Source organism: Monodon monoceros, unplaced genomic scaffold, assembly GCF_005190385.1.
Source record: "Monodon monoceros isolate NGI ecotype Baffin Bay Population unplaced genomic scaffold, NGI_Narwhal_1 Super_Scaffold_2, whole genome shotgun sequence".
Taxonomy (NCBI): Eukaryota; Metazoa; Chordata; class Mammalia; order Artiodactyla; family Monodontidae; genus Monodon; species Monodon monoceros.
This window is the reverse complement of record NW_021703776.1, coordinates 17,557,109-17,573,286: the sequence shown is the minus strand read 5'-3', so window position 1 is coordinate 17,573,286 and position 16,178 is coordinate 17,557,109. Positions and strand designations below refer to the sequence as shown.

General features: G+C 38.8%; 1 protein-coding gene across 4 annotated transcripts in view; it reads right to left on the bottom strand.

Moving 5' to 3' along the window:
* Window positions 1-1,677: 1,677 nt before the first annotated feature.
* The window catches only part of PUS7 (pseudouridine synthase 7), a 105,127-nt gene continuing 90,626 nt past the window's right edge, over window positions 1,678-16,178 (bottom strand). For 2 of the 4 annotated variants that reach the window (XM_029233636.1, XM_029233638.1), the window contains exons 9-16: window positions 15,910-16,035; window positions 10,549-10,610; window positions 9,525-9,685; window positions 8,410-8,536; window positions 6,911-7,012; window positions 4,459-4,588; window positions 3,438-3,529; window positions 1,680-2,804 (exon numbers count right to left, since the gene is read on the bottom strand). In XM_029233636.1, the coding sequence (XP_029089469.1) occupies window positions 2,668-2,804; window positions 3,438-3,529; window positions 4,459-4,588; window positions 6,911-7,012; window positions 8,410-8,536; window positions 9,525-9,685; window positions 10,549-10,610; window positions 15,910-16,035 (937 nt within the window). In that variant the 3' untranslated portion in view covers window positions 1,680-2,667. Of the gene's footprint in view, window positions 2,805-3,437; window positions 3,530-4,458; window positions 4,589-6,910; window positions 7,013-8,409; window positions 8,537-9,524; window positions 9,686-10,548; window positions 10,611-15,909; window positions 16,036-16,178 lie in introns of all 4 variants that reach the window. The other 2 variants (XR_003795240.1, XM_029233637.1) reach the window with 2 other exon arrangements.

The window sequence follows — 16,178 nt, the reverse complement described above, 5'->3', positions numbered from 1 at the left end:
AGGAAAGCAGATTTCATTGAACAAAGAAAAACTTTTAAATCACCCTTTGTTATGCAGGCATACTCTTCAATTCATGAAGGGCAGAACCTGGCCATCCACGGCTTTGAGGTTCTTCTGCTGTGTTCTCACTTCTTCACCCATGCTACCCACACAGTTCATTCTCCTAGACTGTTTTTATGTTTCAAAATACCACATGTACACGCATTAGCACAGATAAGTAGTATAACATTTATATATATTCTATTTTGTATTATACACCCATACCCACACCCTGATTTTTTAGTGCAAAATTGGCCACAAAATGCACTTTAGTGCAAATACATACCGGTTTGTGCTAATTTGTACAGCCTGGAACAACTGGTGGAGTTTTAAGTACTGATGTGCTGTTGCAGCTGCTACCAATTTTTCGGTTGATTCAGGAATCAACCAGGAAAAAAAAAATTTTTATTAGTATCATAGAAGTCTAGTTGTTATCTGCAACATGTAACCATGAAGATTTGGGAATCAACCAGGTATCTTTTTAATTAGTATAATGGCAGTCTAGTTATAATCTACTACATGAAACCATGAAAAAAAACAGTTGATGGTCAGCTGGTGGTTATTTAGCTTACTTTTCCATCAGTAGATAGCGCTGGTTTTATATTATAATAAAAAACACTCATCCTTTATTATTTGTCTGGCAAAAATTTAGGAAACAAAGATTTCTTTTTTCAAAGATACTTTTATATGTTGAGGATGCGACTGCCGGCAGGCTTCGTAAACCTGCCTTACAGTATTCCTGCCCCCCGCCCCACACCTCCACTTTGTTAACAACAAGATGCTACGGCAATGATTTATTCCCAGTTGACTAAGTCCCTAGCATTAGATATGTCCCCAAGTCTCAAAATGGCTCTAAGAATCTACCTTGAATCATTATCCTCCGCTGCTGTTTAAGAGGAGACATGCACAAACTGGTAGTCAGCTAATGCAGCCAGGAAAATTAACTCGTCACAAAGAGCCACAAGTACCAATACTTCAAAAATGAAGAAAACATAAGTTTAGCCTCACTTTTTTTTTTTTGTAATATAAATTTATAAATGCAGAAGTATGGAATGCACTTGCAACATGAAGAGTTAGGTTCCCTCAATAAATACTTTCTCACTCATCAGTCTGGTGAAGAATAACTTGCTAGCACTGGAAAGTACAAACAGACATCATACATTTAATACATTTGGCCCTGGTGGGGCAAAAGATTCTTTAGAAATTAGCCAGCTGAAAGGGTAATTTACCAGGAGGGTTCTAATCTTTTTTTAACCTCTGCAATGTGATAGACATCATTAAAATACCAGGGCTAAAATACAATTTTCCACCTTGTTTCCACTGCCAGATACAGGACGAATGTCATCCGCATTCCCGTGGTGGAGTAGGGTGGCTTTTCTCTATCCCTTTCTTTTCCATCCAGAAAGCACGCTGGAAGGCAAGTGAGTGGTGCTACTGTAAGAATAACCTTGATGCCAGTCTAACATGGTCAATCAGTCATACAATTGGACACGCCATCATATTATCTCACGCCCAGTCACGACACACCTTTTCTGAGGATCTCTCATTCACTTAGTTTCTCGCCTTCAGCAGGGCCAACATTCTCATTTGCATTCAGTTTAAGTATTTATTTCATTTATTAACATAACCAGAAGAACTGAGTGTTTTAAAATATTTATTATATTTCGTTCTAGAAATGATGGTACAATTACGTCACACACCTTTGGGAAGGCATATTTATGCTTTCACACCAGAGCAAAGTTTTATGCATGGCCAGAACTGGAAATACCTAAGCCGTGAATAACAAAGGATAATGCTGTTGATAGGAGGAGCCCTTGTAAGTTTTCAAAAGCTTTCTTCTCTATCATTTATTTTCGGGCAGATATCAATCAGTCCAGTGGAAGGAGTTCTGAACATAAGAGGCACCTAGAATAAAAATTAGACCTTAACTAACAAAAAGAGGTGCACATGTTTACATCAAGAAACAAAAAGCCCTATTGATGCAACTCTCCTGCAAGCCAATGATAATAATAAATGCAAAAGCTATTGCAACTGAAAAGTCTATAAACACTTACCTGAACCTGGTTCATGAGCCGGATAATGACAATCACTTTGTGTTTTTAAACTTGTGGATGTTTTATCACCATTTAAACAAGCATGAGTACTGTTATTTATATTCACAGGTTCTAGGGGGAAGGCTCACTCTAATTATTTATCCATAGCCAAGATTTGTTTTGTTTTCTCTTAAAATCCATTGCTATGTACTCCATTCATGGATGCGTTAAAAATTACTGTTGCCAAAAAAAAAAAAAATTACTGTTGTCCTTCGAAGAATGTAGCAAAACCTAAAACTGCTACTTTAAACCAAATTCCTTTAAATGATTATAAAGCCAGTAAAGCTGACGTTTTACTATGATTTAAGCACCTGAAATATATTCTAACCAACTGATATTCTCTGAGCTAGAATTAGGATCCTCAAAATTTGTATGTATGTACAAATATTGCAAATTAAGCTAATAAAAACTTGGAAAAATACAAATAGCTTTTTTAGTACAAAGATCCAAAATCCACATAGGGGTCTGTACTAAGAGGAAAATGAACAGGAAGCCAGCAAACGTGTCTGCATTTTCTAATCTGGAGACAAAGGCCTCAGCGGAGCCAGGTGGTATTCAGCTGGGTCTGGTTCTTGATGCTGGTATCCATTTTTAGCACTTCGCGAATGGCCATGGTCGCGTAGGTAGAAGGAGGGAGAGAAAAATCCATCTTCAGAGCTCTGTATTTGCCTTCTGCCAGGCAAGAAAGAACAGTCAGAAAGTAAGGCAGCTGCAGACAGACTGGGGCGAGTCACATAATCTCTATACAGATAAAAGAACTGTGCTCCTTTCTTCAGCCTACTTCCCATGGGGCCTCAGAAAATGAGGCATGGAAGTAAGAGATCTGTGAGTGAAGGATCCACCCGAATCCCTATAGTAATTCTACCTGGAACCTTCATAGAAAGGGTAGGTGACAGAAGAGCATAGGATAGAAACACATATAAAATGAAAAAAAAAAAAAAAAAATTTACACTACAGGGTGAAAACAGACAAAGGAATGGCAACAAGAATTTGACAATGAAAAGGCATTTTAGACTCTCTTGCTGGGTTTTCACTTAACTTTGTTAACTGTCTATGGGAGTGGGGAGGATATCCAATCACCTAACATCACAACCTTCTATAATGTTCATTCATTTTCAGTGGGAAATACTCTTTTAATCACTGACCTCCAACTGTAATCATAAAACTAAGATGACAAAACACAAAACAGAACTCACAGAGTGGGCTGGGAGATGGTGGTGATTATAAGATTTTTTTTTTTAAATATGTTTTGGTATGAGAAAACATTTCAAAGTTGACACAGAACTGATGGCTGAGTAAACTTACCAGAAGCAAACACTGGTGGTGGTTTCCCTTCTAGGTTGTCCACATCTGTGTTGAAGAGTGGAATTTTAGGATCATCATATGCAACGACTTCCCTTTGAAACATATAAAGAAAAGTGTGAATGTGAATTTCCGTAACAGGCACTAAGTTACTCATCACCATTTGTTTAGCAAGGAAAACACACAGGCCTAGTGTAAATAATTCCAGGTAGGAGTATTCAATAACAGGATACGGCCATATTTTATACAGAAATACTATATAGCAAGGTGACAGATGATGCCAGCCTATGGTAAAAATAAAAAATGCTTCCCTAGGATGGAAATTCCTTTTGTATGTAGTTGGTAAGTAGTAAACTTCACTTGGCAGAGATGCAAGTGAATTAATCACAGCATCTGTACTTTCTCCAGGGCAGTTATCACCACTAACACCACCATGTTGCTGTGAGAAACTGCTCTCTGGCAAGATGGAGGCCAACTCTGTCAGCCTCTTCCCACAATCCAGAGAAGAGGAGGGAAAAGGAAAAGGGAGAAGAGATGGAGAGAAGGAAGAGAACTTCCTGACAGTGGGCAACTAGTCCAGGGTTTAATTTTTTTAATTATCAAATAAAGCTTTACATAATACTAGGTATTAAAGTATTTTAAAATGGGTAATACAAGTATCTTTTTCTCTCTAGAAACATGATAATGAAACAACCATATCAGTGTGGAACTCACAGCTAATTCTGAGTAAGGTATCTTGAAAATCTCAGTTTTTTAGGAATAGGGGAAAAGTTCATTCTCTGCACATCTCTTCAATAATTTAGCAATGTCAGTAAGATGTAAACTTAGCCACTTTCACTATATATTTGAATTCATTTATCTCCTGATAATTTGAAAATTACCAGGTAGTAGCAGTAATGAGAATAGTATTCAATAACAGCAATAACACTTTTATGCCAGGCTGTAAGCAATGAAAAATATTTATATAATGAAAAAGGTTAAAATCTAGTAGTTCAGTTCTATTTCATTCCAGACTATTACTCACCAGCTGACATTCTGCGGACGAATAATGATCTTTCGGTAGGCCCCTGATAAGGAATAATCTCTAATTTTGTGTCTCATGTTGTCAATATCAAGATTGTCCGCTGTGAGCATTTCCCTGTAGGCTTCACTAACTAATATAAAACAAAATCAGTTGGAATGCAGCATGTCAGCAAGCTACCTTGAACTATAGAGAGTAACATAAATTCTGTCACCTTAACAAAATCAATCATCTCAATTTACAATCCAATCTGTTCTATGGAATTAAAACGTACTGACTTACTAACTAGTACTAGGTGTCTCCAGTTTAGGTTTGGCCGACTTGTAGGTTATTTTTGCAACCAGGCACAGTATCTGGGGTTAAGGGTCCCAAGATGGCTACAAAAGGCCATTTCATCAGAAGTTACTCAACTACAATGGATATGTACTCAGAGTTGGAAGAGACCATATACAGAGCCTCTAACTCCTTCCGGAAGAAGGTAGTTATAAATAAATGTATAAAAATAAGAGACCTGGGAACACCATCTGGCTCACCCTCGCACCTGATGTAGAAACTTTTTTACAACACCAGAGAGAGACAGTCATCCAGCCTTTGCTTTCACGTTGCCATTTACAAGGAGCTACCACTTTGTGAGGCACGCAATTATTGGAAAATTTTTTCTGTGCCATGCTGAAATATGTCTTCGTGTGACTCCTGTCAACTGCTTTCGAACACAGATTAATTGCTTTCTTCCACATGTGTTTGTAAGTACTGGGCCTTTAAGCCATGATCTCCTCTAGACCAACAAGTTCCTCCAACTGTCCCTCCTTTGATATTTCTGTACTCCCCACCGACCCCTCATCTGCCTTGGGTAACAGGCTTACGTTAATAGTAACACCAGATACTTTTCATGTAGACTAACACCAAACTGGCCTTTTCCATCTGTACACTTGATCTTTGAACGTAAACATGAGAATTTACATTTAACCCTATTAAATGCCCTCTGCAGTTCTTTTTAAATACTTATTTTCCATATAATTAATATTAACTATTTTGGGTTATACTACTTGCAAATATGATAAGCAGATTTCTTTACTCACGTCATTCGTAAAAAACGTTGGTTAGACCAGGGTCAAGGAAAGACTCCCTCACGACCCACTTGTGAGGACAGCAGGGATCCCTAACTGAGCACTGCTGACACCAAGTGTGCCTACGTCATGAATCCACATGACTGAACCACCACCCAGCCAGTCTGTGAGCCCCTGTCTTGGCCACGAGGTCTCCACAGTCGGCTCTGTCAAAGGCTAAGCTGAATGTATGTTTTAACTGATACTAACTAGCCCAAAGTTTCTGACCTTGAGAGGTACCAGAGAGTAGAAAAGAATGCTTTCTTTTTCTCTCCTGGAAAGAGGGCAAGTGTGGCTCCAAGCATCTCAGTGCCTTCCTTCTCTACCTCCTGGTACTGGTCTCCGGTTCCTCACTGCACCATCTGTGCCATCCACGCAGCACAGGCAGGCCACCCCACCCTTGTCTACCGCCCTTATTCATTCTCCCTCCTCTTGTCTAATCCTTTTCCCTCCATGAGGCCAACCTCACACAGCAGTCTGATTAGTCAACATGTAAATGGCAGGCTACCACTCCACTCTTTTATAAGTATTTGCCTTATCAAAGAAGGGTGTTAATCCTAATCATTTTGTAATTTCAAGAAATATAACGTTGATAAGTAAACTAATTCTGGGCTCTTGAGAGAAAAGATGTTTTAACAGGAAAACACCTCCGACAGACCAGCCCTGGTGAGGAGTAAACTTCCAGGGTCAGTTCCACCAGGGTAGTCCCAGGCTCAGGGCTGCTTTCTGTTTTACAATTTCTGAATCCTTCAACAGTAAAAGTTCCAATTCCCCTGTCAAAATGGCATCCATGAAGGTACAGAAGTAATTCTTATCAGCCTCTGGGGAGTGGGAAATAAGGGTAGGGAATGCTAAGTTTCCAGTTTATAAACTTCTGAGCCCACTGACTCTTGAAACACAATGAACAGATATTACTTAACGCGGTTTAAAAAAAAAAAAAGGTTAAAAAAAGCAATGTTAAAGTATAATTATCCATTCTCTTTCTCAATGACTCTTTCCAAACCCTCCCATCCTTAGTAAGAATTAGTGAATTTCAGAAATTTTAAATAACAGTGCCAATAATAACAGCCACAACAATAAGGATACCAACACTATCACCATCACCACCACCTCCACCACCTGGTTTCTTAATTTAAATCATCCATCTGAATGCATCTATTTCAGGGAGACTTTTATAAGCAAACACGGCTTATGCATGTTTGAAATCTAAACATTTTTTTTCAAGTCGGATGGAAATTAAGGTTCTAAAATCATATTTAAAATACTGATTTTTTTTCCCTCTCTCGACTCTTGGCTGCCAGTGGCTTAATTATGTCCGACTTCAACTATCTTCCCCGGAGGGAACTTACTTTTATGCTGGGGGTAGATAACATCAAAACCAGGCAAGGGCATTACCACATCATGGATGGAGTAATTATTAACATCGTCTTCCCCAATACAGGTAACTGCAGCTGAAAATATACCAATGGATAAATTAAGAAGAATTAAGAAAACAGGTCCACAAGTCCGACCTTCTAAAATTACACATCTAAGCAATCAGAAATGCAAGCTTGCCCAGGTTCAGTGCCCCATGGAGCTTAGAGAAATTAATTTGCCTTTCTGTCTTTTCTATTCCACCCAAAAAATAAATATCGTGGATTCAGAAAAAGTAGAAAACTAAAAATAATCTGTTTCTCAGCTGCACCCTCACGTTTTAGGACTCCTGGCTTTTAGCTTCTTTTTCCTCATCAAACAACACTACAAAATACTATTTGGAAAGTTATCACAGATGAATACATTTTGCTAAAAGCATAAACAATGGGGAAAAAAACCCCGTCTGTATTTAGAGGATGAAATGTGGTGGCACAGGGGACATTAAAATACACCAGATGTGATCAATATTGAGTGAGGAAAAATTAAATCAGGAAGAGATTAATTAAATTTCCATACAAATGAAAAGCTTTAGTTCAGTTACTGGGCACACCTGCAGATGAGCAGACTGTCTCCAGGAAGCAGCCAGGAAGAAATGGACTTTGGAAACAGACTTGATTTGATTCCCAGACTTCTCTCTCTCTTTTTAATTTTTTTAAAAAATTAATGTTTATTTATTTACTTATTTTTGGCCACACTGAGTGGCATGTGGAATCTTAGTTCCCTGACCAGGGATAGAATCCACGTCCCCAGCAGTGGAAGCGCGGAGTCTTAACCACTGGCCCACCAGGGAAGTCCTAGCCTTCTCTTTTTTTTTTTAACCAGCTGTGGAAACTTGGGGTAAGTGACTGAACCTCGTGTGAGGAACAGACAGAATGCTTCACAGTAATACTGAGCTTTAAACTAGAAGATGCAGGTAAAGGGCTTACTTAGCAGAAGGCCCAGCACACAGTAAGGGCTCAACAGCAGATGGGACTGTTTGCATGTCTTATGAACATTTCAGGCACAGAGTGTGCACTAAATGTCTACGATATCACAGCCCCATGTAAAGTGCACTCCAGTCTTGTGCTGACTTAAAGAAACTCTTTAAGACTGGCCAACGACAGCAGGGAGGCTGAAGTATACCCAGAAGTGTAGAGAAGTATTAGCTAGACCCAGATTAGGGTTTGCAAAGGGATCTTAGGCAACACTTAGTCCAAATCTTATCCTAGTTGAGAAAATGGAAGCCCGGAGAGAGTCAGGTGCATATTTTCGAATCAGATGCCTATTTTTCATTACATATGACAGATCCATACCAGTCAGTCTGAGCTTACAATGTCTTTCCCTTTCAAGCTTACCAGACAGCTATCTTAACCAGCAGCCAGGCTGGATGTTAAGCACTAGTGTCAAATAACTGAACCCAAGTTTGGGTGAGCAAGGATGGTGTCTGCCCTTTTACCTCCTTTGAGAACAAGGTCCCCCGGGACAGGGTTCAGTCCGTACTCTTCAATCCTCTTGCTCACCATGTTGTTCCACACATAGCTCTGATAGCTATGAATATACATTAAGCGATTATTTCTTGGTATCTGACGGGAGAAAAATAAAAAACAGGCAAGAGAAAAAAAAATACATTCCAAATATTAAAAGTACTGTACTTTCCAAGACATCCCACTTGTTTAGTGGTGCCCCTAGTACAAGAAACTCGTAACTTCAATCTCCCATTTTTCTAACAGTCTATAGAAACAGTAACTGACACACAGCCACCAATTTTAGAGACGGAAGCCCTCAGACTAGGGGGTGTTCATGATCAGCAGCAGCTGCAGCGGCTCCCGTTCTGTACCCACAGTTCAGACGCTCATGTGAAGAAAGCAAGTGCTTTGGAATTTATACCCTCAATCAAAGATACAGACTTCAAACTCAAGGAATTTATACCTCAATCATAGAGCTAACAGTGCTTTCTAATTCTATGGAAGGAGAAAGCCTGTATGACTGAACTGACAACTAATTTCCTACAGCAGGAATCCTGATTTTTTTGTACATCTGGGGGAGAGTAACCAAGACTTACAGTTAGGAGTTAAACTTTAGTCTATCTGTACTATAGTATGCAAACACCAGTATAGGCTACACTTACCATGATGCAACCCAGTCTTGAATCACCACAGAGAAACCACACTAAAATGTAGTCATTTAGATCACTTACTGTGCAACCCTCTCACTGAAGCAGGTTACAGCTCTGATGCTACAGAGACTAAGAAATGAACTCTATGATGGGTTCTGAATTTCTCAAATACCAAGATACTTAATTTAAACTTCCTTGTAGGTATTTTCCACACAGATGCTTTCCTTGTGCCTTGCATGTTAACAACCACTGCCCCACTGCCTGCACCCACCACCCTCCCCTATCACCACCCAGGGTCTCAGCAAGGATCCCGCAGGCAACACCCCTCTCAGAGATTGCCAAAGGATCCTTATTTACCTTCTGTTCTTCCAAAATTTAGTAAAATATTTAAAGATAAAAAGTTCAAAGCATTGAGCCACCTCGAGTCAGTGCCTGACTTCACAAATTGCACTCACTATGCCAAATGCAGAGACTATATTCTTCAGTCCGTATTTTGAAAGTCCTCGGAGAAGCTGCCCTTCCACACACCTTTTGACAGGTAGTTTTCGGAGGGCAGCGGCTGGGTCTTTGGTCTTCGCCCATTCCTCCCTGCATTTAACCAAGTACCCCTTTTCAGCTGGTGGGGGGAAAAAAAGCTGTGTTAACAATTTATCCAAAAGACAGTTCTATAACTTAAAACACTTCACAGAGAACACAAAATTAGAAAGTGCTATTTGTAAGAGAGATACTCTGAAGCGCTTTTGGTCACCTGAGAATCATCATCAGAAAAGTGAAAAGATGGGAAGGGCAGAAAGTTTACAGAACTAGATGGCTTTCAACATGCTACCACCCCAGGACTTAAAGCCAATGACTGTTCATTATCAAGCTGACTCAACATCAGACAAAACCTTGGTAGCCCTTTCTTCCTTCCCTCTCTTTTTCTATTGTATTGTCAAATTTAATGGGTTACTTTCCATAAAATTAGACAACCTTATCTCTTTCAACTTGCAAATGAATAATTATCCAAAGTGGGCATAATTATTTTGCTTATTTGTAAAGTGGTACTTAAATCCTTTTCCATACAGTATGACATTAGTTTTTAACGAACTCTCCAAACTTAAAAATCCTCAGTGTGTTTTTGCCAAGTTTTTATATTGTATTACATTTTGCTTTAACAAATTAACCACCAGTGAAATCTGTTTGGATTCCTATATGTTCAGAGATTTAATACTGCATGGAGAAAAGGAAATGAATGTATTCATTTATGAATTAATAAATTACATGAGCTAAAGACCTGAAAATAAGATATAAATTATAAATCTCAAATATATACATAAAACTTGTGTAAAAAAAGACATAAACTATACTTTTTACTTTAAAAACAGTTTTTAAAATTCTGAAATAATGACCCCAATTTGTACCTATACTTCAATTCAAAGCAATTCCATGAATATCTAGTCATATATTCTTTTTTTTTCTTAAGATTATTTTTATTCTCACCTCCAGAACGGGGTTTCAATATTAAATCCATGACTTCAGCCCAGGAATTTTGTAGTATAGCTCTAAAATTAAACAGCATTTATTTTACTTAATTTTGCATTAAGATGAATTTTATTTGCCCAAGCCTGTGGAGTAACAAACCATATTAACTTTATATATTTTATTAAACTTAAAATAAGCAGAAAAACTAATATAATAACATAGGTTTCAAATGTAAATGTCAAAAGAACTTAAGAGGAGAAAATTAAAAATATAATGTTTACTCATAACATTTAATATCATTTCACAGTTTTAGAAAGCTGTTATAGTATAAATACTACCTAGTCATGCTTTAAGCTGTTATACATGGTATTATCTGTATAAATCAAAGTTGTCTTTATATACTAAAACTTATTTGAAACTTCTCAAAAAAAGTCTCCCATGTTAAATACTTTCTTGCCTAAAGAGAATAAATACAATTTATCCTTCTCTATTATTCTTGCCAAAATGGAAGTATCTTTACATTTGCTGATTATAAGTTATACATGCTTCTTTAAAATTAAACAGTACATAAGAAAGGTTACCTGATATCTAACCTTTAAAAAATAAACACTGTTAACACTTCAGAGAGTAGTTTTCAAGACTGACTTGATCTTTAAGTGTATGCAGTTTTTTCTTTAACTTTTATTATACTCTCTTTTATCACACAGAGGTTGTATTTCATGTATCATATCTGAACATTTTATATAGTTAAGATTTCTGCTCTTGGAGTCATACTGAGAAAGGCCCTCCCTACCATAAGAAAATAAAAATCCCTTCTATTAATTTTTCTGTTTTTCTACTTAACTAGCGTTTTCATTTCTCACGTTTAAGTTAATCTATATATTTCTATGTATTAAATTATATAAAATGATGTTTTATCTACTGATGAGATCATATGGATATTTAACCTACTAATGCAATGAATTAGATTAATAGATATCCCACTGCTGGCCATCCTTAAAGTCCTGGAACAAGCCATGCTCTATCAGTCTTTAAATATACTCCTGAGTGACACATTATTCAGCTGCCTAGGCCTTCAGTAACATTTCCAAAAAGAGTACAGTATTAATTCAAGACTAGGAACTAGTGTGCCAGATTTCATGGAAAAAGACTTCTGTGCTCAAAAACCTTTGTTATCTGGCTGGCCACTTGATTTTGTAAATAGTTTTATTGGAAAACATCCGTGGATCCTTAATTTATGTACTATTTCTGGCTACTTTCACACTGTAACAGCAGTGCTGAGTAGCTACTACACACACTCCATGGCCCACAAAGCCTAAATATTTACCTTTACAGAGAAAGTCTGCCAACATCTGGTGTAATATATTAAAATTTCTCAACTACAGGACTTTTTAACACTTTTAAGATACTACCACACACGTGAAGGTTCAGTATATAGCGCCATATTAAAGATGGATTATATTTGGTTTATAACAAGCCATCCTATCTGGCTCACCACCATTAAAATGTTTTCTATTTTTCTGACATTATCTTTCCTTCTTCCACCTTCTTTTTTTATTTTTTTAATTTTCTAAAAAATAAATTTATTTTATTTATTATTTTTGGCTACGTTGGGTCTTCATCGCTACGTGCGGGTTTTCTCTAGTTGTGGTGAGTGGGGGCTACTCTTCGTTGCGGTGCACGGGCTCCTCATTGCGGTGGCCTCCCTTGCTGCGGAGCACAGAGCTCTAGGCACGCGGGCTCTAGAGCACAGACTCAGTAGCTGTGGCACACGGGTTTAGTTGCTCCGTGGTGCGTGGGATCTTCCCGGACCAGGGCTCGAACGCATGTCCCCTGCATTGGCAGGAGGATTCTTAACCACTGCGCCACCAGGGAAGCCCTAAGTTTTTTAATATGGTGTAAAAGTAAAGTTCCAACTTCATTTTCTTTTTCTTGCAGGTGGACAGTCAGTATCCCCAACACTTACTCGTTGAAAAGTTGTCCCTTCGCCAATTGAATGATCTTGTCATCCTTGTCAAAAATCATCTGACCATATATATTAGGATTTGTTCCACTTTTTTTTTAAACAGTTTTACTGAGGTATAACTCACATACCACATAATTTATCCTTTAAGTGCACAACTCAATGACTTTTAGTATACTACAGAATTTTGCAACATTACACAATCAATTTTAGAACATTTTCATCACCCCGAAAAGAAATCCTAACCCTAACCCATCAGCAGCCACTTATTCTCCATGACCTCTGCCCCATCAACTTTCTGATTCTATGGATTTGCCTAGTCTGGACATTTCATACATAAAGAATCATACACTATGTTGCCGTTTGTGACTAGCTTCTTTCACTGAGCATGTTTTAAAGGTTCATTCAAGTCATAGCATGTATCAGTCCTTCGTTCCCTTTTACTGCTGAATAATGTTCCATTGTATTAATATGCCACATTTTGTTTATCCATCTATCAGCTGATAGACATCTGGGTTGTTTCCATAATTTTGGCTGCTATAAATATCAGTGTAAATTTTCATGTTGGACATATGTATTCGATTCTCTTGAGTATTATTCCTAGGAACGCAATAGCTAGGTCATATGGTAACCCTATTATTTAACCGTGTAGGGAAAACCCAGACTATTTCCCAAAACGGCTGTACCATTTTAGATTCCCACCAGCAGGTCATGAGAGGTCCAAGTTCTCCACATCCTCAACAATACTTTTTTTTTTCTTTTCTGGCTGAATTGGGTCTTCGTTGCTACACGTGGGCTTTCTCTAGTTGCGGCGAGCCAGGTCGTTGCAGTGGCTTCTCTTGTCGCAGAGCATGAGCTCTAGGTGCGCAGGCTTCAGTAGTTGCGGTGCACGGGCTCAGCAGTCGAGGCATGTGGGCTCTAGGGGGCACGGGCTTCAGTAGTTGTGGCTCATGGGCTCTAGAGCACAGGCTCAGTAGTCCTGCCGCATGGGCTTAGTTGCTCCACGGCATGTAGGATCTTCCCGGACCAGGGATTGAACCCATGTCCCCTGCTTTGGCAGGTGGATTCTTTTTTATTTATTTTATTATTTTTATTTTTGGCCGCGTTGGGTGTTGGTTGCTGTGCGCGGGCTCTCTCTAGTTGCTCCTCGCTGCGGTGTGCGGGCCTCTCATTGCAGTGGCCTCTCATGTTGCAGAGCACAGGTTCTAGGCATGAGGGCTTCAGCAGTTGCAGTACGCAGGCTCAGCCGTTGTGGCGCAGGGGCTGAGTTGCTCCGTGGCATGTGGGATCCGCCCAGACCAGAGCTCGAACCCGAGTCCCCTGCATTGGCAGGTGGACTCCTAACCACTGCGCCACCAAGGAAGCCTGGCAGGTGGATTCTTAACCATCACACCACCAAGGAAGTCCCCCACCCATACTTATTTATTGTCTGTCTTTCTGATTTTAGCCATTGTACTGGGTGTGAAGTAGTATCTCATTGTGGTTTTGAACTGCTTTTTCCCAGTGATTAGTGATTCCTTAGTGATGTCAAGCATCTTTTTATGTGCTTATTGGCCATTAGTCTATGTTCTATGGAGAAATGTCTACTCAGATTTTTTGACCATTTTTAGGTTATCTGTCTTTTTGTTTTTGAGTCATAACAGTTCTTTAAATATTTTGGATTCAAGTCATTCTTCCACCTTTAAACTATAAACTGAGGGTTTTTTTCTTTAGGTGGTCCTGTGGTGGTAACAGTGGGCTACTCTGAAACTAGGAAACATTCTTGTGTTTTACAAATTGTTGGTTAGGAATTCTGAATGGATTATATACTGACTTTATACTTGGGCATGTTAATGCAACTTTGGCCCTGAATAAATCTGATAAATCAGATTTATACATTATCTTTGGAGTGCAAAATTTACAGGGTCCCATGGCTGCTGTTCTGCCGAATTAGCTACAAATTCAACGGGTGATACAGCCTTCTCTTAAATATTCTGTCTCACAGTACAATTAGCATCTTCATTATCAATGTCCTCTGAACATTAGCAAGATTGAAAATATTATCTTTTATTATCTAATAATAGTGATTATTATTTATTACAGTGTTCTTCCTGGCAACATTTTTTTTCTCTGGTTAGTATATTCTAATTTTAATATATTACTTTCTATTTATTGAGCACTTCCTATCTGCTAGGCATAGAAACAGGTATTGCATAGACTTCATCTTACTTCATTTTCACCACCCCTGTGAGGTTGGTGTTATCCTTTCCATTTCACAGATGACTAATGTGAGGCTCAGAACTGAAATCTGACTTCAATGCCTGAGGGGTTTTGTTTTGTTTTGCCTTTTTTTTTTTTTTTGGCTGAACTGCAAGGCTTGCGGGATCTTAGTTCCCCCACCAGGGACTGAACCCAGGCCCTAGGCAGCGAAAGCGCACAGTCCTAACCACTGGACGGCCAGGGAATTACCCCCTTCTGCCTGAGCTTTTAACCCTAACACTGCCTCAAAGAGGTAGAGGAAATACTACATGATATTTTTCATTTTGTGCTCTTAAAGATGCATGAACAAATGCAACTTCATGCAGTCAGCTGCTGAACCATGGACTGATTCAAGAAGAGCCCCTCTATTCTCAGTGCTGCACCTGACCAACTAGTGAGCCTGGGCAGGCTCCCTAAGCCGAGATTTCATCTTTGCTAAAATAAAGGATTTGAAGCACCAGGAAGAACATGAACTAAACCTCTCAGATCACTTCCAACCCAGACTTTCACAGTTCTAACTGCCACATGAATAATTATTTAGGTAACACAGTCTCTGCTGGACAGCAGGATAGCATAAGTAAGTTTATAAACCCAAGTATTTATTGATGGGATTCCCACTCTAGCTCGCCATACAGGGATTTCCTGTTATCTCAAAGCTAATCAGAGAGTTCTTAAAATAAATTTTACTTGCTAATTGCACCCTATACCATTTTCTTTAAAGGATGGGGGAAGGGCAGGTACAAGTTTAAGAAACTAGGAAGCACTTGTTAACAGAGATCATAAACTACACCGTCTCCCTCAGGCTACTTTGGGTCTGAGTTACCCAACTGCTACTGTTGGGTCACTTACTGAGCCAAGATTTACCTGTAAAAAAGAAAATAAAACAGAATCCCTGGATGGGCTATCAAGGGAGAGAGAAAAACTTTACTTTTCAAGTTATATCTTTTTGAATTCTGATTTATTTTTTCACCTTGTGCATGTATTATCATAAAACAGAAGGAGGCTGTGGATCAGTTGGTCATCCAAAAGGATGAGACACACTGCTTCGTTTGGCCCAGATTTCCATTTTTTCTAGGAAATCTAGAAATAATTAAAAACACCACCAACAAAAAACATCCTGCTTCTTTTTTTTAAGGAGAGAGCTCTTTTAGACGAAAGTTAAGAAATTAAATACAAACCTTCCAACTTGATATGTGGGGACGGCTGTGGTTCCAAACCTTTGCATTCCATAGTAGTTAATAAATCCAATCTCCTTGAGAGAGTTCATGGCTTGTTCCACTTGGTCATCAGTTCCAGTAATATTTCTGTAGGGGCCCAAATTACCCAGAGAAAAAAATTTACAGGCCAACACATTCAGGGATGCATATCACAAGTGACATGGCTTGGCTTCTGTGCCTTTCCCTTGCCCCCTGCAGCTTTCTACCTCCTGAGGACACTGTCTTTTTAA